At 46.6% G+C, this 14,926-nt stretch overlaps 1 protein-coding gene across 1 annotated transcript; it reads left to right on the top strand.

The window, feature by feature from the left end:
* Positions 1-93: 93 nt before the first annotated feature.
* Positions 94-9,530, top strand: LOC149354075 (uncharacterized). Its single transcript, XM_089575919.1, has 6 exons — positions 94-485; positions 569-610; positions 2,733-2,819; positions 4,523-4,773; positions 6,827-6,947; positions 9,478-9,530. Exons 1-6 carry the CDS (start codon positions 377-379, stop codon positions 9,528-9,530), a joined length of 663 nt encoding a protein of 220 aa, XP_089432045.1. The 5' UTR covers positions 94-376.
* The last annotated feature ends 5,396 nt before the right edge of the window (positions 9,531-14,926 follow it).

Here is a 14,926-nt window from a genome sequence, read left to right as displayed (position 1 = left end):
TAATGTTGTCTGCTGGATGAAGGTTGATGATATCATTAATATATAATAAGAACAACGTTGGTCCTAGAACGGAGCCCTGTGGCACACCAGACACAATCTGACCGATCCCAGATGAAATACCGTGAATGATAGTTGTTTGAGATCGGTTGTCAAGGTAGCTAGCAAATAAGGTTAAAGGAACGCCGCGTATTCCATAACACTGCATTTTTTCAAGCAATATCTTATGGTTAACCGAGTCAAACGCTTTCCTCATATCAAGGAATATGCCAACTGTTAGCAGTTTATTTTCTATGTTTTCAATTAGCTTTTCTTTGATTTCCAGTAAGGCGGCCTCTGTTTTGTTTTTTTGAAATCCTTACTGTTGCTTGGAGATGACATGGTTTTTGTCGAGATATTGAGAATGTTTGCAGGATCCTACAAGAGCGCCGAAAAAAAGGTGCGGCGCTACGAGTTCACTTCAGCCCTAGAAAGCTCGGCAGTTTCTGGTAATTGAAATTCTCATATTTCTTTATTGATGAGAAATTATTTTGCATACTCAACAAGACGTTCATGTGCAATTCTTTTTTAGGAAATGAGGGCCACAACGATGTTCTACAGCTGCCGTCACCACGTAAGACATGAATTCTCATTTGTTAAGCCGCCGCGGTGGCTCAGTGGTTACGGCGCTCGGCTGCTGACCCAAAAGACGCGGGTTCGATCCCGGCCAAGGCGGTCGAATTTTGATGGAGGCGAAATTCTAGAGGCCCATGTGCTGTGCGATGTCAGTGCACGTTGAAGAACTCCAGGTGGTCGAAATTTCCGGAGCCCTTCACTACGGCGTCCCTCATAGCCTGAGTCGCCTTTGGATGTTAACCGCCTTAAAACTAAAACACCATTTCTCATTTCTATTTAATGTAAGGTCGACATTGTATTAGTTTTGATTGGGGATTTATGGTAGTATGCTTGCAAAATCTGGGAAAAAAACTCCACCGTAGCTAATTGTACTTGCAGAGAAATAGAACGTGCTCAGACTTGCCATCAGCTTTTTACATTTGCCATGCTCTCAGAACAGCAGTGAATCTGCCAGTAACCATTTCGTGGCAAACTCTCTTACCCACGTTAACAGTACTGCGAACAGGTTTCTATTCACATGACATATATTCCGCTCTCTGTTTTTGGTTTCGCCATGACAGTTTCTTTTGTGTCCTTAAATGTACCGTATTTTCCAGTGTATAAGACACACCCGCCATATATGCAGGCTGCAATTGAAAAAGTTGGTATATAAGACGCACCCTTATATAAGACGCACCCCAGTTTACCCAGTTGGGCTAGTGAGGATCAATTAAACACGCTTGCGCGACCATCACGAAATTCACCGTACTTGTGAGAAATTCTTAAGCAACGCTAAGTGGTCGAAAAAGGCAACACTCACGCCATTCCTGCCCACGTTTTAGAAAAAAAGAAAGAAAAACGAAAAAACTCTCCCATATGTCCATAAGAACATTTTATTTCTACTTAAAACCTTGGATGTCTTCACCTTCGGATGCGCTATCAAAAAGTTCGCCCATTTCTGGTGGCAACGCGACTGAAATATTCTCTTCGCACTACGTACATGGAGCAAACAAAGTGGCAAAGGGTGGCTGAAAAAAGAACGCCGGATTGTCCTGGCTTGTCTTGACAATGGCGAGAAGCGTGATTGTCGTCATCTTTTGGCATTTCACATTACTTTTGCTTGGGGCCTCCGAAACGGTGGTGTGTTTGTGATCCTGGAAGTCGTCATCCCCGCCGTTTCATGATAAAGTTCACCTAAAAAACGTTGCGCACGGTGGTCCCCGTATTGAAGTATTAACCGTGTTACAACCGCATCATTGGTAGTGATATTTTTTCGGTAAAAAAAGCTTGAAAATTAACCTGAGTAATTTCTGAACTCTCTAAAAAAACGAAAAATTCGCATATAAGACGCACCCTTGTATAGGACGCACCAGCAAGATTTTTGATAAAAAGCCGCGTCTTATACACCGGAAAATACGGTACCAATGCACCATGCTGGTGCATGAGAAATGTAATTATTGAAGTACTATAGGCACATATTTAAAAAATTGAAAACTGATTTTTCAGGAAAGAAAGTGGTGCAGTAATTCTCTCGCATTTCGGTGGACATTCATAAGAGAAGGGATAAAGGAGGGAGTGTGAGAAGAAAGGAAGAAAGAGGTGCCGTAGCGCCCTGGGATAATTTCAGCCGACTGGGGATCTTTAACATGTACTGATATCGCACAGCACACGGGCGCCTTTAGCATTTCGCCTTCATCGAAACGCGCCGCCGCAGTCGGATCACAACGTTCTTTTATGTGTCATAGGTATCTGCATGATGTGACATTGTTTGTCACGTCAACTACTTGTCATGGAGGTGTCAGTTTTGATGGGTTTTGAATTATGAAGTCTTTGTACAGCCTGTGATTGAAACCAAATTAAAATATCTTTTCGGCCAAAGGAAGTGTTACTATTGCCTGGGGGGCATCTCTATATAACCAGGAATTTGTTTCTGAACTTCGTAATTTTGTGTCTATTGTGTTTTAAAAAGATCACCTGTATGCAAAACAGCCTGGCCATGCAACTGTTCTGTCCCTTCTCCAAAAATATCCCGAAGTAGCATTTCTGCATTCAATTAGAATAGAAATGTGACATTGTGGTTGTACACAGTAGTGTGTTCTGTACTTCCTGGATTGCCATCAATGACGCATGTTCATCTTCAGCCCCACTGAATCACGCTGGGGAGAGCGTGAACAAAAACAGTGCGCCACCCAGCAAGCTGGAGGAGTCGACAGCTGGGACTGTTGATGGTGAGATTTTCACTTTGTTTACTTTTGTGCAAAAAGAGAAATGCAAGCCAAACATGGGGACACAGTGAGAGGACAGGACAAATGCTGCTTGTCCCGTCTTTTCACTGTGTTCCTTTCTTTTAATTACACTCCTATTTTGTCTAGTATCAAGTGACACGACAAGATGTAGAAGCTAGATCTGCTTTGCCTTAAAGAAAAACAGAGCAAATTTTAAATTTCTCATTGTACCTGCTGCTGCCGAGCAGCAGTCAACAGGCCCAGAAAGACCTAGAGAATATACTTATTCAGGAAGATATTTGCACGGAGTTCTCCTCAGTGGCTCTTGCAATGGTGCTAGGAGCACATTTCTAGTTTGAAACTCTGTGCTTTGAAAGGGGTCACTCTGAAAATCATCACATGTATTTGTCAAAAACGATTGTATTGAACTGAAGTGGTACTGGAATTTACAACCTAGTACTTCCATTGCTTTCTCCTCTTGTGATTCATAGTGGACTGGTTGTTGTGTGCCCTTCCCAAGAGCTGTATGTTGTGCTTTTGTTGGGTTCTTTTGGATCCTGGCATTTCTGTTGCCTCTCTCGGCCTACATCACCACCAGAAAGCCACTCCTACGAATTGCACTCTACACAGTAGTCCCATGTTCTGTGCATTTGTTTCCTTACCAGCATAATTTGGTCGCTTGGTCGCGGTTGGTCAGCAAGGCCCATATTGTAATTTTTTATTGTCTTTCAAAGTATTTTAAAAGTTTATTGGTTGGAAGTCAATGCAGTGCCTTGGATGCAGCGAAATGTGCTGAAAAAAAATTAATTGCGATATCACAAAGCTCCCATAGAGGGTGCTGAAGGAGATAAGCTGCCAATAATAGTGGCATGCTCTGAAGGAGGACCTCTTGCTTAGGAAAGAACTGAACAGCCTAACTGCCTTGTGGAGCACATCAGCTGGCTCCTAGTCTTGTCTTGCCTGCAGCAAAATGGATGCGTGGTAAGAGATAAATGTGACCTTGTTTTATTTCTCAACGGTTTGGCACCTCCTGTGCCTAGCAAGAAACGTTTGGTCCACCTCTTTGTTGCATTTCGCTTGTCAGCTAAGGGCTATAATTCCATAAGGGCTCTCTTTGTTGCAGTTTTAATGCATTGATCCCTGCCGGCACTTGCAGTTAGAACAGATGTCTACCTCCAGCATTTTGGCAAATGTGGGTGTTGCCGTAAGCAATACTTTCCAAATGGTGCAATGCTATATTAAGGGCACAGGCCTGCTCTGCTTTCTCGCTTCTATTAGCACATGCTTCTCATGACACTGGAAGAATCCATTTGCGACTAACTGCTGCCATCTCTGCCATGGTGCAATAGCAGTGGAAATGCCTATGAAGCCATGTAAAAATTGGCGAAGCTCATAGACTGAGAAGTCCTTTACACAACAAGGCTGCAGGTTCTGTGCTAGCTATCACACATAGATCAGCTCCATTTCACCTAGGTGTTTGTCAGTGCATGGTGACATTTATGGCATTTAAATTAGGCTAGCAAGGAATAGAACATGAATTACAAGTGCCCGGGAGGATAAAAATTGGTGGAAGTTTAGGAGCATAGTACAGAGTGTGTTGCTGCCTACTGTTAGCCTCATATTGTTCTTTATTGTACCTCAGTGCTCAAATGATATTATTGCCCCCAGGTTAACCCTGCTCTCACTGAAATTGTTGATTGCTTCAGTTTCAGCTACCCTGCTGAAGCTAATGCACCTGGTGCTGGAGGTCCGACAGCAGCAGCAGTGCGACTTAATGCAGCGGTTACAAAGGCTGGAGGATCACGTGCTGCTGTGGTCGGACCGGCAGCTGGAGCAGAGGACTCGGCCAGTGTCCCCCTCACCACCGCCTCCCACCCTTGCACTGCCCGCGTTCTCCCCCGAGGAGTTGGACACAGCGGAAGCTGCCGTCCAGGACGACAGCGTGGCTGCTGGACTGGTGATTTAATGTTTCTGATAATTCGTGTCTGGAAAAAATGAATGCCTACTAACGAATTGCATGCATAATGTAATTCCGAGGTTTGTGAAGAAATCTTGAGCTCCAAGAGTATTTGCATGCCGTGCTCTGTGAATAACATGCTCTTCATAGATATAATTCCTACTGTTGTGCTGGAGTGTGCTGTCACAGTGTGTTTTGTTAATGTAAATGTCTTGTTCATGAAAGTTGCTTGCTGATATACACACTGGCTGTTTCAGTGAACATTTTCAGGAATTCCTAAGAATAGGGAGTTCAGAATAGAAGAAATATTTGCAGGTACACACGCACAGTTATGCAGTAAATTATGTCCACCACTGCTGAGAGATTGTTCCTCCAAAAAAAAAAATTGTTTTCCCATATCGAACTTGCGCTTCTTTAGGAATTTTTGAGAATGTTCACTGGAACACCCTGTCGATACCTTGTGTGGTGAGATTTACTGTTGGAAGCAAAAGTGGTACGCAATGCCCAGCCGGTAGCAGAGCTTGCAAAAACTGCATCACGTGTCGAGACAGCTGTTAGGGGACTCTCTTTATCTGCTCTTTGGCTCCTATCAATTTGTTGGGCTCAGTAGCAGTGCTGAACATGTGGCGCTCGCAATATTGCTTACGGCAAGTGCCAGTTGTCACATCATGTTTCAGCCACGCAATGCAAAGAAAATGCCACCTGCGAGGCTGCTGTCGCATCAGAGCGTTTAGGCGAGAAGGAGCGCTAAACAGCAAACCAAGCTACTGATGCTGGTTCTGTGCGAAGCATTGCACCTGTCACATCTTGTAGTAGCTTGGTATTTGGCGGTGCAGTCACAGGTTTTTTTGGGGCAGTTGCTCTCAGATGGTGTCACTCGATGTCATTCGATGTAGTTTTCCAGAGCTCTGCCGGTGGCCGGTCGTTGCATAACAGACTTGGTTCCAACAAATTTTTTTTCTCAGTCAAATATTTCTGTGATTACATTATTGTTTTACATCGATAAACAGCAAAAAAAAATCCCCTATGCTTTTGTAGCCTGTGGCTGCCTTTCTTCGTATGTGTCTCATAACGAGCCCCTCATTTTCCTTACATTTGTCATTTATTGTTGTGCTGTTTTAATTTATTTCAGCAGTGGACTTTGTAGCTAACATAAAGGATGTTGTAAGGTCTGTTTTACAGGAAGCTGAGCTTTCGGTTAATATACTGTTGCATGAACTGCTGTGAACACAGCTGGAAGTTGGTCCTCTCTCAGCGCGTCTTTGTCTCTCAGCGCGTCTTTGGCAGCGCGTCGGTGCTGCCAAAAACAAGCAACATCGTTTAATTAAATGTGGTTGCTAAGCACGCAGCTTTACTCAGGTGCTTGGGGATTTAAATAAGCGCCCTTTGTATAGCATTAATTAGACTGCTCAATTTCAGGGTAGTGAGCCCCGCCATGGTGTCTCAGTGCTTAGGGCACTCGACTGCTCAACCCAAAGACTCAGGTTCAAACCCAGTCGTGATGGCCAGTTTTCCATGGAGGCGAAAAGCAAGGCGCCCGTGTGCAGTGTGATGTCAGTGGCGCATGTTAAAGACCCCACGTGGTCGAAACTTCCGAAGCCCTCCACTATGGTGTCCCTCATCATAATCTGAGTCACTTTGGAACTTTAAGTTCTACAAAACAAATCAATTTTTGCGTAACGGCTGTGCAGAGGAAACACATCCAGCACATAGATATCTGCAAAAAGCATTACAGTTATAATATAATAAATGTCCAAGATGCAAAGCATAATGGGTAGGAGTTGGCCACCTTTGCTTAATCGCTAAAGTTTCCCTGCTCTTAGTAAACTGGGAAAAAAAAGAATGTCCATATTGGTGGTGGTGCTTTCTGCTGGTAGCAACTAGTCAAGCTATTGTATCATACAGAAATTATGCATTATGATTGTAGGTACTCGCATGGGCTGTTGACAGGTAGTCACACAATTGTCTTAGCTATTCGATTCTGCTAAACTAAATGAAATTATAATTGATGTTTGTGCCTAATAGCTTGTGCACCTGTGGTGTTTCTTTTCAGCGAAAGCAGCTGGTCCACCTGGGGGGCAAGGGCCTGAGGGAGGTGGGCTCCAACATAATGACCGCCGCCGCCGCGGTGGCTCAGCGGTTATGGTGCTCGGCTGCTGACCCGAAAGACGCGGGTTCGATCCCGGCCGCGGCGGCTGGAATTTCTTTGGGGGAGAAATTCTAGAGGCCCGTGTACTGTGCGATGTCAGTGCACGTTAAAGAACCCCAGGTGGTCGAAATTTCCGGAGCCCTCCACTACGGCGTCTCTCATAGCCTGAGTCGCTTTGGGACGTTAAACCCCATAAACCAAACCAAACCATAATGACCGCCATCATGGGGGTGGCTGTACAGAGAATGTACAGCCTCCATGGCCGCAAGGGCAAGTGGTCATTTATTGCCCTGAAGTTATGCAAGGTGGCAACAGGTATGTTGTTGCAGTAGCTTTTAACTGAATTTTAAAAGATGAGTGGAAGAACATGCACTACGTTCTGCTGCGCTTTGTTTTCTTTTCTTCTTTTCAGTTGATACTTTACCAGTTTTCTTTTTCATTACAGGTGAATATTTTGTTACTGTTTTTATGGGGCTAGTCATCTGCAGTTTTCTTCCATGTGCATCTGAAGATATATGAGTCAGCAGATGCCTTTCAAAGAAAGCCCTCCCACCAGTCACATCCATCTCTTGTCATGGATCGTAGTCGTGCCTTGTATCTGCCAGCCATTTGTGCTCCCATATGTTAGTAGTGCAAAGTGGTCGACCATGATGTCGCAGCAGCTTTATACAGTTGGTTAGAAGGCTTTCAGGTGGATTTTCTCCTCAAGTTGTATTTGGATACTGTAGTCCTTTCATTTTGGCACGCACTTTGAGTTAACATGTACTTGTGGCCTTTTCTGTTTTCTCTGTTGCTGAAATAATCTTGATTTCTGTGAACAAGCAAACTTTTTCTGCTGGCCTAAAATGAACGCTTATCTTATGCAGATGCCATCTGTGAGAAGACGGGGGCTGATGTGGTGGAAGCGCAGGGGTTTATTAGGAAATGGTTGCCAGGTTCGGTGGACCGTGGCAGCGGACGCAAAAGGCGTTTTGCCGAAGCGTTTCTGCCAAGTACCGCTGCCGGCCTGGCAACCACTGCGAGCCCCTGTGCTTCAGCCCCCAGCACAGTGCCCTCCCTTCCCCAAGCGGCCCCCACCTCCCAGAATTCCTCCTCCCGCGCGGCCCTGGCTCCCTCCCAAGGTCCCACCTCCTGCGCGGCCCTGGCTCCTTCCCAAGGTCCCGCCTCCTGCGCGGCCCTCGCAGGACTCGCGCAACCGCGCGTCCCCAGCCACGGTGCCTAATTATTTAATAAATTGTTTCTCAGTTGGATTCTTTCGTTGCCTCATTTTGTTGTGCATGTGTATAGAAGAGATAATTGCAGCTTTGCAATGCCAAAACCCATGGCTTTCGCAATGCGAACATTAACTGGAATGTGAATATTCGCTGAACTGCAAATGCAATGGCGTAAACTTCGGGCAAGCGTTAGCAGAAAGGCTGAACAGTGGCCTAATTGTGGTATGTCAAGCCGGTGTTGGTAGAGCGGCTAAAAGTGGGTACAATAGCGGCATGAATGTCGGTTCAGTGTTGGTAGAGCGGCTGAACAGTGGTCTGATAGTGGCATGAATGTCGGTTCAGTGTTGGTAGAGTGGCTGAACAGTGGTCTGATAGTGGCATGAATGTCGGTTCAGTGTTGGTAGAGTGGCTGAAAGTGGGTACAATAGCGGCATGAATGTCGGTTCAGTGTTGGTAGAGCGGCTGAACAGTGGTCTGATAGTGGCATGAATGTCGGTTCAGTGTTGGTCCTGTCTTGGCCCGAACATCAGTCCAAGGTTGGAAAAAGTAACTTTTTGCCCCAATGCCGACGTCGGTACGACTTTCGAGCCGTTTTTGACCAGCATTATGCCAGCGTCGGTCAATTGTTGGTGTGCTGCTTGGGAAGATATGAAAGACAGGCATTTCCTTTCCTTAAAACCAATTTTCATTTCATTTCATTTTCCTTGAGGCCCTTACGGCGCGGTTCGGCTGTCCGCCGACACATGACAGTTTCCTGGCGCGCTGTTTGTCGTTTATGAATTTTTTTATTTCTGATATTTTCTTTCTTTCATTTCTTTTTTTATGCTCGTTTCTGTGCTCATTTTTATTCTTTTTTTATTACGGAGTCGGCAGCCACCTGCGCTGCGCGTGACGTCACTTGGTCTCGCGCATGCGCAGAAGTGGCAAATCTGGCCTCCGGCTCACGCGAACCGCGGTGTTGACGAGCCTAGTGAAGCTTTTCGCTTCAAAAAGGAATAATAATGCGCCTTTAAAATTGGAAAGAGGCACTGGTAATAGGGGGGTCCCTGAGCCCTTTTCCATGGCCGATTACTGCACTCCGAATGGAACGTCCCTCGTGCTTTGCCGACGCCAATGGAAAAAAAAATTGAAAAATGGGCGTGTTCATTAGGCAGTCACTTCTTATAAGATTCCAAATAAAAACAAGTGAAAATATCCCATTTCATTTGCCAATTGTCCGTCCCCAGAGACTACAAATGACAGGTGCGACCTGCCACCATTGCGCAGCTGCAGCCACCTCCGGACTGGTCATGACAGCCGACACTGTTTTACTCCGGGCACCCGCTTTCTCTCGGTTCCTAGAAAACCCCTCTGGTCGCGAGGTGCTGCGGCCTGAGGCTCCCGGCGGGCTGTGATAAGGCCCTACTTTAACTTCACCAACCCACTCGTGCTATGAAGCATTTGAAGAACGCCGATTGCGGTCTGCGAAGAAAGAGTGCTCCTTCAGGCTCCAGTTTTCATACGTTGCCCTTCGTCAGCCCAAAGTATCCGATGCAAAGGCAGTGTGCAAAGGCAGCTTAGGAGAATTTTCAGGCCGGCGGTTAGGGGCAGAGATTTAATTTTGAAGACGCCGCGTTTGCTGGCGTTTTCTTTCGCGCGTTTCTTCAAAGCTATCAATGCTGTTTCAGGCTTGTTGAGAATTTCGGTTATACATTTCACGACAAGGTGATCGAGACATGATTCTTTGCCTATTTCTAAAACGTGCCGGTTCGAGTTCCTACAGTCGTCTCAATCTTTGACTGCTTCTTGCCAAATACAAAAGATTGCAGTTGTTTTCACCCGATTCCTTTCATGTCGGAATGCAGGAGCGCTTGCCATTCATGACACTCTCGGGACTCAGGTTTATGACCTGACTGGCCTGGTCCTCATTTATCATCTCAGAAACTACTGAAAGTTAGTACGCGGGTTCGATCCCGGCCGCGGCGGCCAAATTTCGATGAAGGCGAAATTCTAGAGGCCCGTGTGCTGTGCGATGTCAGTGCACGTTAAAGAACCCCAGGTTGTCGAAATTTCCGGAGCCCTTCACTACGGCGTCCCTCATAGCCTGAGTTGCTTCGGAGCGTTAAACCCCAATAAACCAAACCAAAGAAAGTTAGCTGGTATTATAAAACGGGTGTTTCGTTTTGTTAAGAAAGGTACCCGATTCCAGGCATATCCGACTGGTAAAGCAAGCAATCACAACTTTCTTGCCCGGGGTATTTCCCGTTTTATCATTTGTCCAGTTTTCGCCAGGAAATCTCCACAATTTGCGAACAAGAACAATGAAAATTTGACGAGTTCATATTTGGTTTCGGTTTTTATTTATGGAGTTCAGCACCCGGAAGCAACTCAAGCTACGAGAGACGCATACTGAAGAAATTGCGCGGAAAAAAACGAGGACGAAGCAAAGACAAGACCAGGACGAGCGCTAACTCACAACAGCAGATTTATTCCGAAACACATGCTCATATACACAGGAAAAACAAAACAAAAACAAAACTAATCATACCAATCTGACATCAAGAACATCACATGTCACCCCCCTGCGTACCCGAGTGATTTGGCCTGTGTATGTGTATATGTTTTTCCAGTGTATATGTGCATGTGTTTCGGAATAAATCTTCAGTTGTGAGTTAGCGCTCCTCCTGGTCTTGTCTTTGCTTCGTCCTCGCTTTTTTCTGCGCAATTTCTTCAGTATGCATATCAACCAACTTGCTCAACTTTCTGCTCTCCTACGAGAGACGGCATAGTGGAAGGCTCCGGACAATTTCGACCACCTCGAGTTCTGTAACATGCATTGACGTCGCACAATACACGAGCTTCTAGCGCAGCCTGTGTCGACAGAAAGAATATTGTCTCCTTCATCTCTAAATATTACACTTATTTTAATGTGTCCTAGAAGAGGGCTTTTACGTGAAACTCGAACCAGCGGTAGCCTTGCGTTCCGTACTTTGCTTCGCTAACAGGAGCGTCAGGAGTGCGTAATCATGGCACTTTCCTACTACAAAATGTGGACTGCTCGGAGAAGAGATGAGGAGCCGCATCGATTGTAATAAGCTGCCACAACTGTACGCCCTGCCGGGCGCGTGAGCAAGAAATACAAGGCGGTAGAAGCGCCACTCACCGCCAAGATCAAGCGATCCCCCACGTAGCGCAGGTCTTCTCGTGGCGGAGCGGGGGGATGGATCATCAACAAATTCATGCGGCTCTGCCGAGCAACCGTGTCCAAGTACAGGTCGAGGTCCATGAAGGCCAGCTGCTCGTCGCTCGCTCCGTCTGCGTGCACGAAAAGTCCGCAGCGTTGGCGCGGTCATGGGGACCACACGCACGTAAGCGTTCACAGCAGTGCGGCTAACAAAACATAACTTCGCTCGTGTACTGTCAAAAGCTGAAAAATAAGAGCACAGAGCGATTGGTTGGTATGCTAGCGCTTCCCAGTCATGGGAGATAAAATTTCATGGGGACACCTAATTAAATTATATGTCGGCAATGCAAAAGCATTGGAAGCTATTGATGCCTTTGCATGGAGTTTTGTGTCATTCTGTCATGGCTGCATATGGGGACCCCTACACGTCTGACTGCACACAGACAGACGTCTCTTCGGGTCATCTAGCTAGTGGTTAGGTGTTTCCCCTAATGTGTCTAGGGCCATCTAGGGGTGGCGACACGTACCTAACGAAGACACATCGAAACGTATAGTCACTTCTGGTCTTGTGAAGTCACTTACGTTCTTAAGAGTTATGTGTCCGACGACGAATTTTCGTCCCTATGACGCTTCAAATGTTATCGCATTAAAAAATATGACAACCACATCATGGGAGCCAATCTAGAAGGCGCCTGCCAGTCGGCAGCTGAACTTTGCCTCGCGAAGCTTTGCAAATACGGACCCTTAAGTTAAAGGGTACACTTCTGCATGTCCATAATCTCCAAACTCCTCTCACAAAAGCCCGCCTTGCGATTAATCTGCGCATTGTCCCAGGGTCCCTCTTGTATGGCGGGGTCCCTCTCGCCGCCGAATCACGCAGCACTCTTACGTCAGAAAATGGTTGGCAAACGGAGCCCTGTGGTTGGTGCTCATAAACTTCTCTCACTTGAGCGTGTTTCGGCTTTGGACGACACGCTTCAAGTCCATCATCACTGCCAGGCATCCTTTGCTGCACAACCTTCGCTGCACAAATCGCAACAACACTGAAGTGTTTTATTGCGAAAGCAATATTACGCTCATGAACGGCCTTTCGCATAGCGGCGGCCGGTAGCCACGCGTGAGATTTAGAATGACATCTGACGTCATGCCGTACCTAGTGACGTCATAGCGTGACGTCATACCAGGGTGAGAAATGGGCTACCAAGTCGAGTCGTCGCGCAGCGCCGGCCGGTAGCCATGCGTGACCTTAGAGGCGGCGCACTGCGTTCCTTCTGTTGGAGGCGCTGCGCTTTTGCTTTCGCAACCTGCCAGGCTTAAACAAAGCTAAGCCCCCACAATCTTTTTTTTTCAGTTCAGTTATATTTATTTCCAATTAAGTTGCCGGCTAATACATTTCCTCGAGGAAGCTCCGGCTAGGATGGGTAGATGCAGGATTTTGTTTTTAAATTTCACTTAATAAAGCGTTCCCTCGCTGTATGGCCCCTCTCTTTGGATGCCATGATACCGCTCTGTCGTTTTAAAGGGCAACTCTGGGGATTTTTCGATGTTCACGATCGAAATGAAATTTTAAGACTGTATTCTTTATGGTAGTATGATATCTCATGTAAAATTTCGCACCTGAAAGCGACGTAGTTTTTTCGTAAGCGAACTTTGAAGACAAGCGCTCCTCGACGCGAGCGGCACCCATTGATCGAACAACTTCTGCCGGCCACCCTGTAATGTGACGTCACTGGCGGGGTGGCGTGTCAAGCTAGTCGGGCGCGCGCTGGCGTTGGCAGTGCAGGGGAAAACTGAAAATTGATTTTGAGGAAAGTAAATGACGCAGTAACGGACACCCGAACCGGGACGTAAGGGAAGAGTGAAAGAAGAAAGGAAGAAAGAGGTGCTGTAGTGGAGGTCTCCGGAATTATTTTGACCACCTGTGCAATTTCGCGCCATCTCAACGAGCCTGAAGTGATGTGTACGCCAGAGTGATGGGTCACGGCAACTTCTGATGTGCTTTGGGCTGCACAAATTCTTCATCTGTGACAACGGGCGCAATTGGGTGAGAGCTGTCCGGCGTGTCAACTGGTCTCCGAGGAAGCATTCCCGCTTGTGCTCGGAACATTTCGCGCCAGATTGCTATGAAGACAGCGTGTACCTCAGAGGGAGCTTTGGACTCGCTAAGGCTTCGTTCAACCGGGGCTTGAAGGCAGATTCTGTGCCAACGTTTTTCGAGTACAACCGCCCATCGCAGCGGCCAGCTGAACGAAGTGCGGCCGTCAAGAGGAAGCAGACCACGGAGAGCACGCTCAAAGTATGTTGGATTGTAGAACTGTAGCTGGCGTGAATTCACTTCCAAAAACTCGCCGTCGAGACAAAGCTTCGCAAAGAGAGGACTTTTGGTTATGCATTCCCCTGTAAGAACGTTGTGCACCGCGGCAACGTTTCGGCAGCAGATTCTTTCATCAGGCTGGGTCGGCCGACACTCGCCACAAGAACAGCTATCAGCGGGAGCATCGCATTAACTTTTGTTCTGACGACTGTGTCATAAATGAATGCACGAGAAATGACTCAAATACTTACTTCTCCGAGTAAGTATTCAGTTCAGACCGTCTCCATGCTGCAGGTGACGCGGCCTGTGGTGTGACTCGGCTAGCTCGCGCGGCGGTGGATCATACCTGAAAGGCGACTCGTCCAGTCCGAAGTCGTCGAATGAGTCGTCTTCTAAAGACTCGCTGGGCTAGGAAAAGCTGTTCTCCGCGCTTCAGCCATGTCGACAGCGCGGCTCCGAACTATCCGAACTTCGCAGCGTGGCGAACCCGCTAGTGACGTCACAGTCAATACCGCACCAAGGCACCTCTCCGGTTTTTGTTTTGCGGTTTCGGTTTCGAGTTTTGGTTTTTTGTTGTTTAAAAATTATTTTAGGGTTGCTTTTAACAAACTTGTATCGTACACATTACAGGAGGTTCTACGGAACACAAAGCCATTAACTTAAAATGGCTGAAAAATCGCCGGAGTTGCCCTTTAAGCGTTTTCGTTATGGTGGCACCACTGCGGCACTAGCCAGTCACGGAAAAGTTCCACGTAATGTAAGTCTTGTCAAATTAAAATATACGCCCAGTATTCAAAAAATTAAATTCAACTTAGAGCCCCACCCTTTCAGGCAACGATCTTGTGCAATTACGTCAAGAAATAAACGCCTGTAAAATATCCGTATTCTGACGATCACAGAGAAAATCGGCAGCTAATAAAAAGCGCCATTTATGTAGGAGAAGCGTCGTTAATCATTCGTTCAATGTACATAATGCTACACGCACGGCGCAAAAAAAAAGTGCTAGTTTCTCTGTTTCGTGACTTACATATGCCGCAGCAAATGCATCTTGCGCAAAAAGTAAAAAAAAAACTTGCCTCGTTCAACCATGAGCCAGAAGTAAAGTACTGGGTGAGCTGTTATTTTACGCTTGGGCAACCGTTCATATTCTTCGTAGGAGTATTTCAGGTCCAGCTACGATACTCGCGAAAATTTACCGCCTAGTGCATTTAAACGACGACAGCGGCAAGCACCGGTCCCATGTGCTCGCGAGTGCTGTCCCTCCTCGGCCGATGGAAAAGTGAGGGCCGGGACGCATCGCGTTAGTCAAGTGT

Source organism: Amblyomma mixtum, chromosome 3 (genome assembly GCF_055824585.1).
Source record: "Amblyomma mixtum isolate Tamu chromosome 3, ASM5582458v1, whole genome shotgun sequence".
Classification (NCBI taxonomy): domain Eukaryota; kingdom Metazoa; phylum Arthropoda; class Arachnida; order Ixodida; family Ixodidae; genus Amblyomma; species Amblyomma mixtum.
This window is presented reverse-complemented; position numbering and strand designations above follow the sequence as displayed.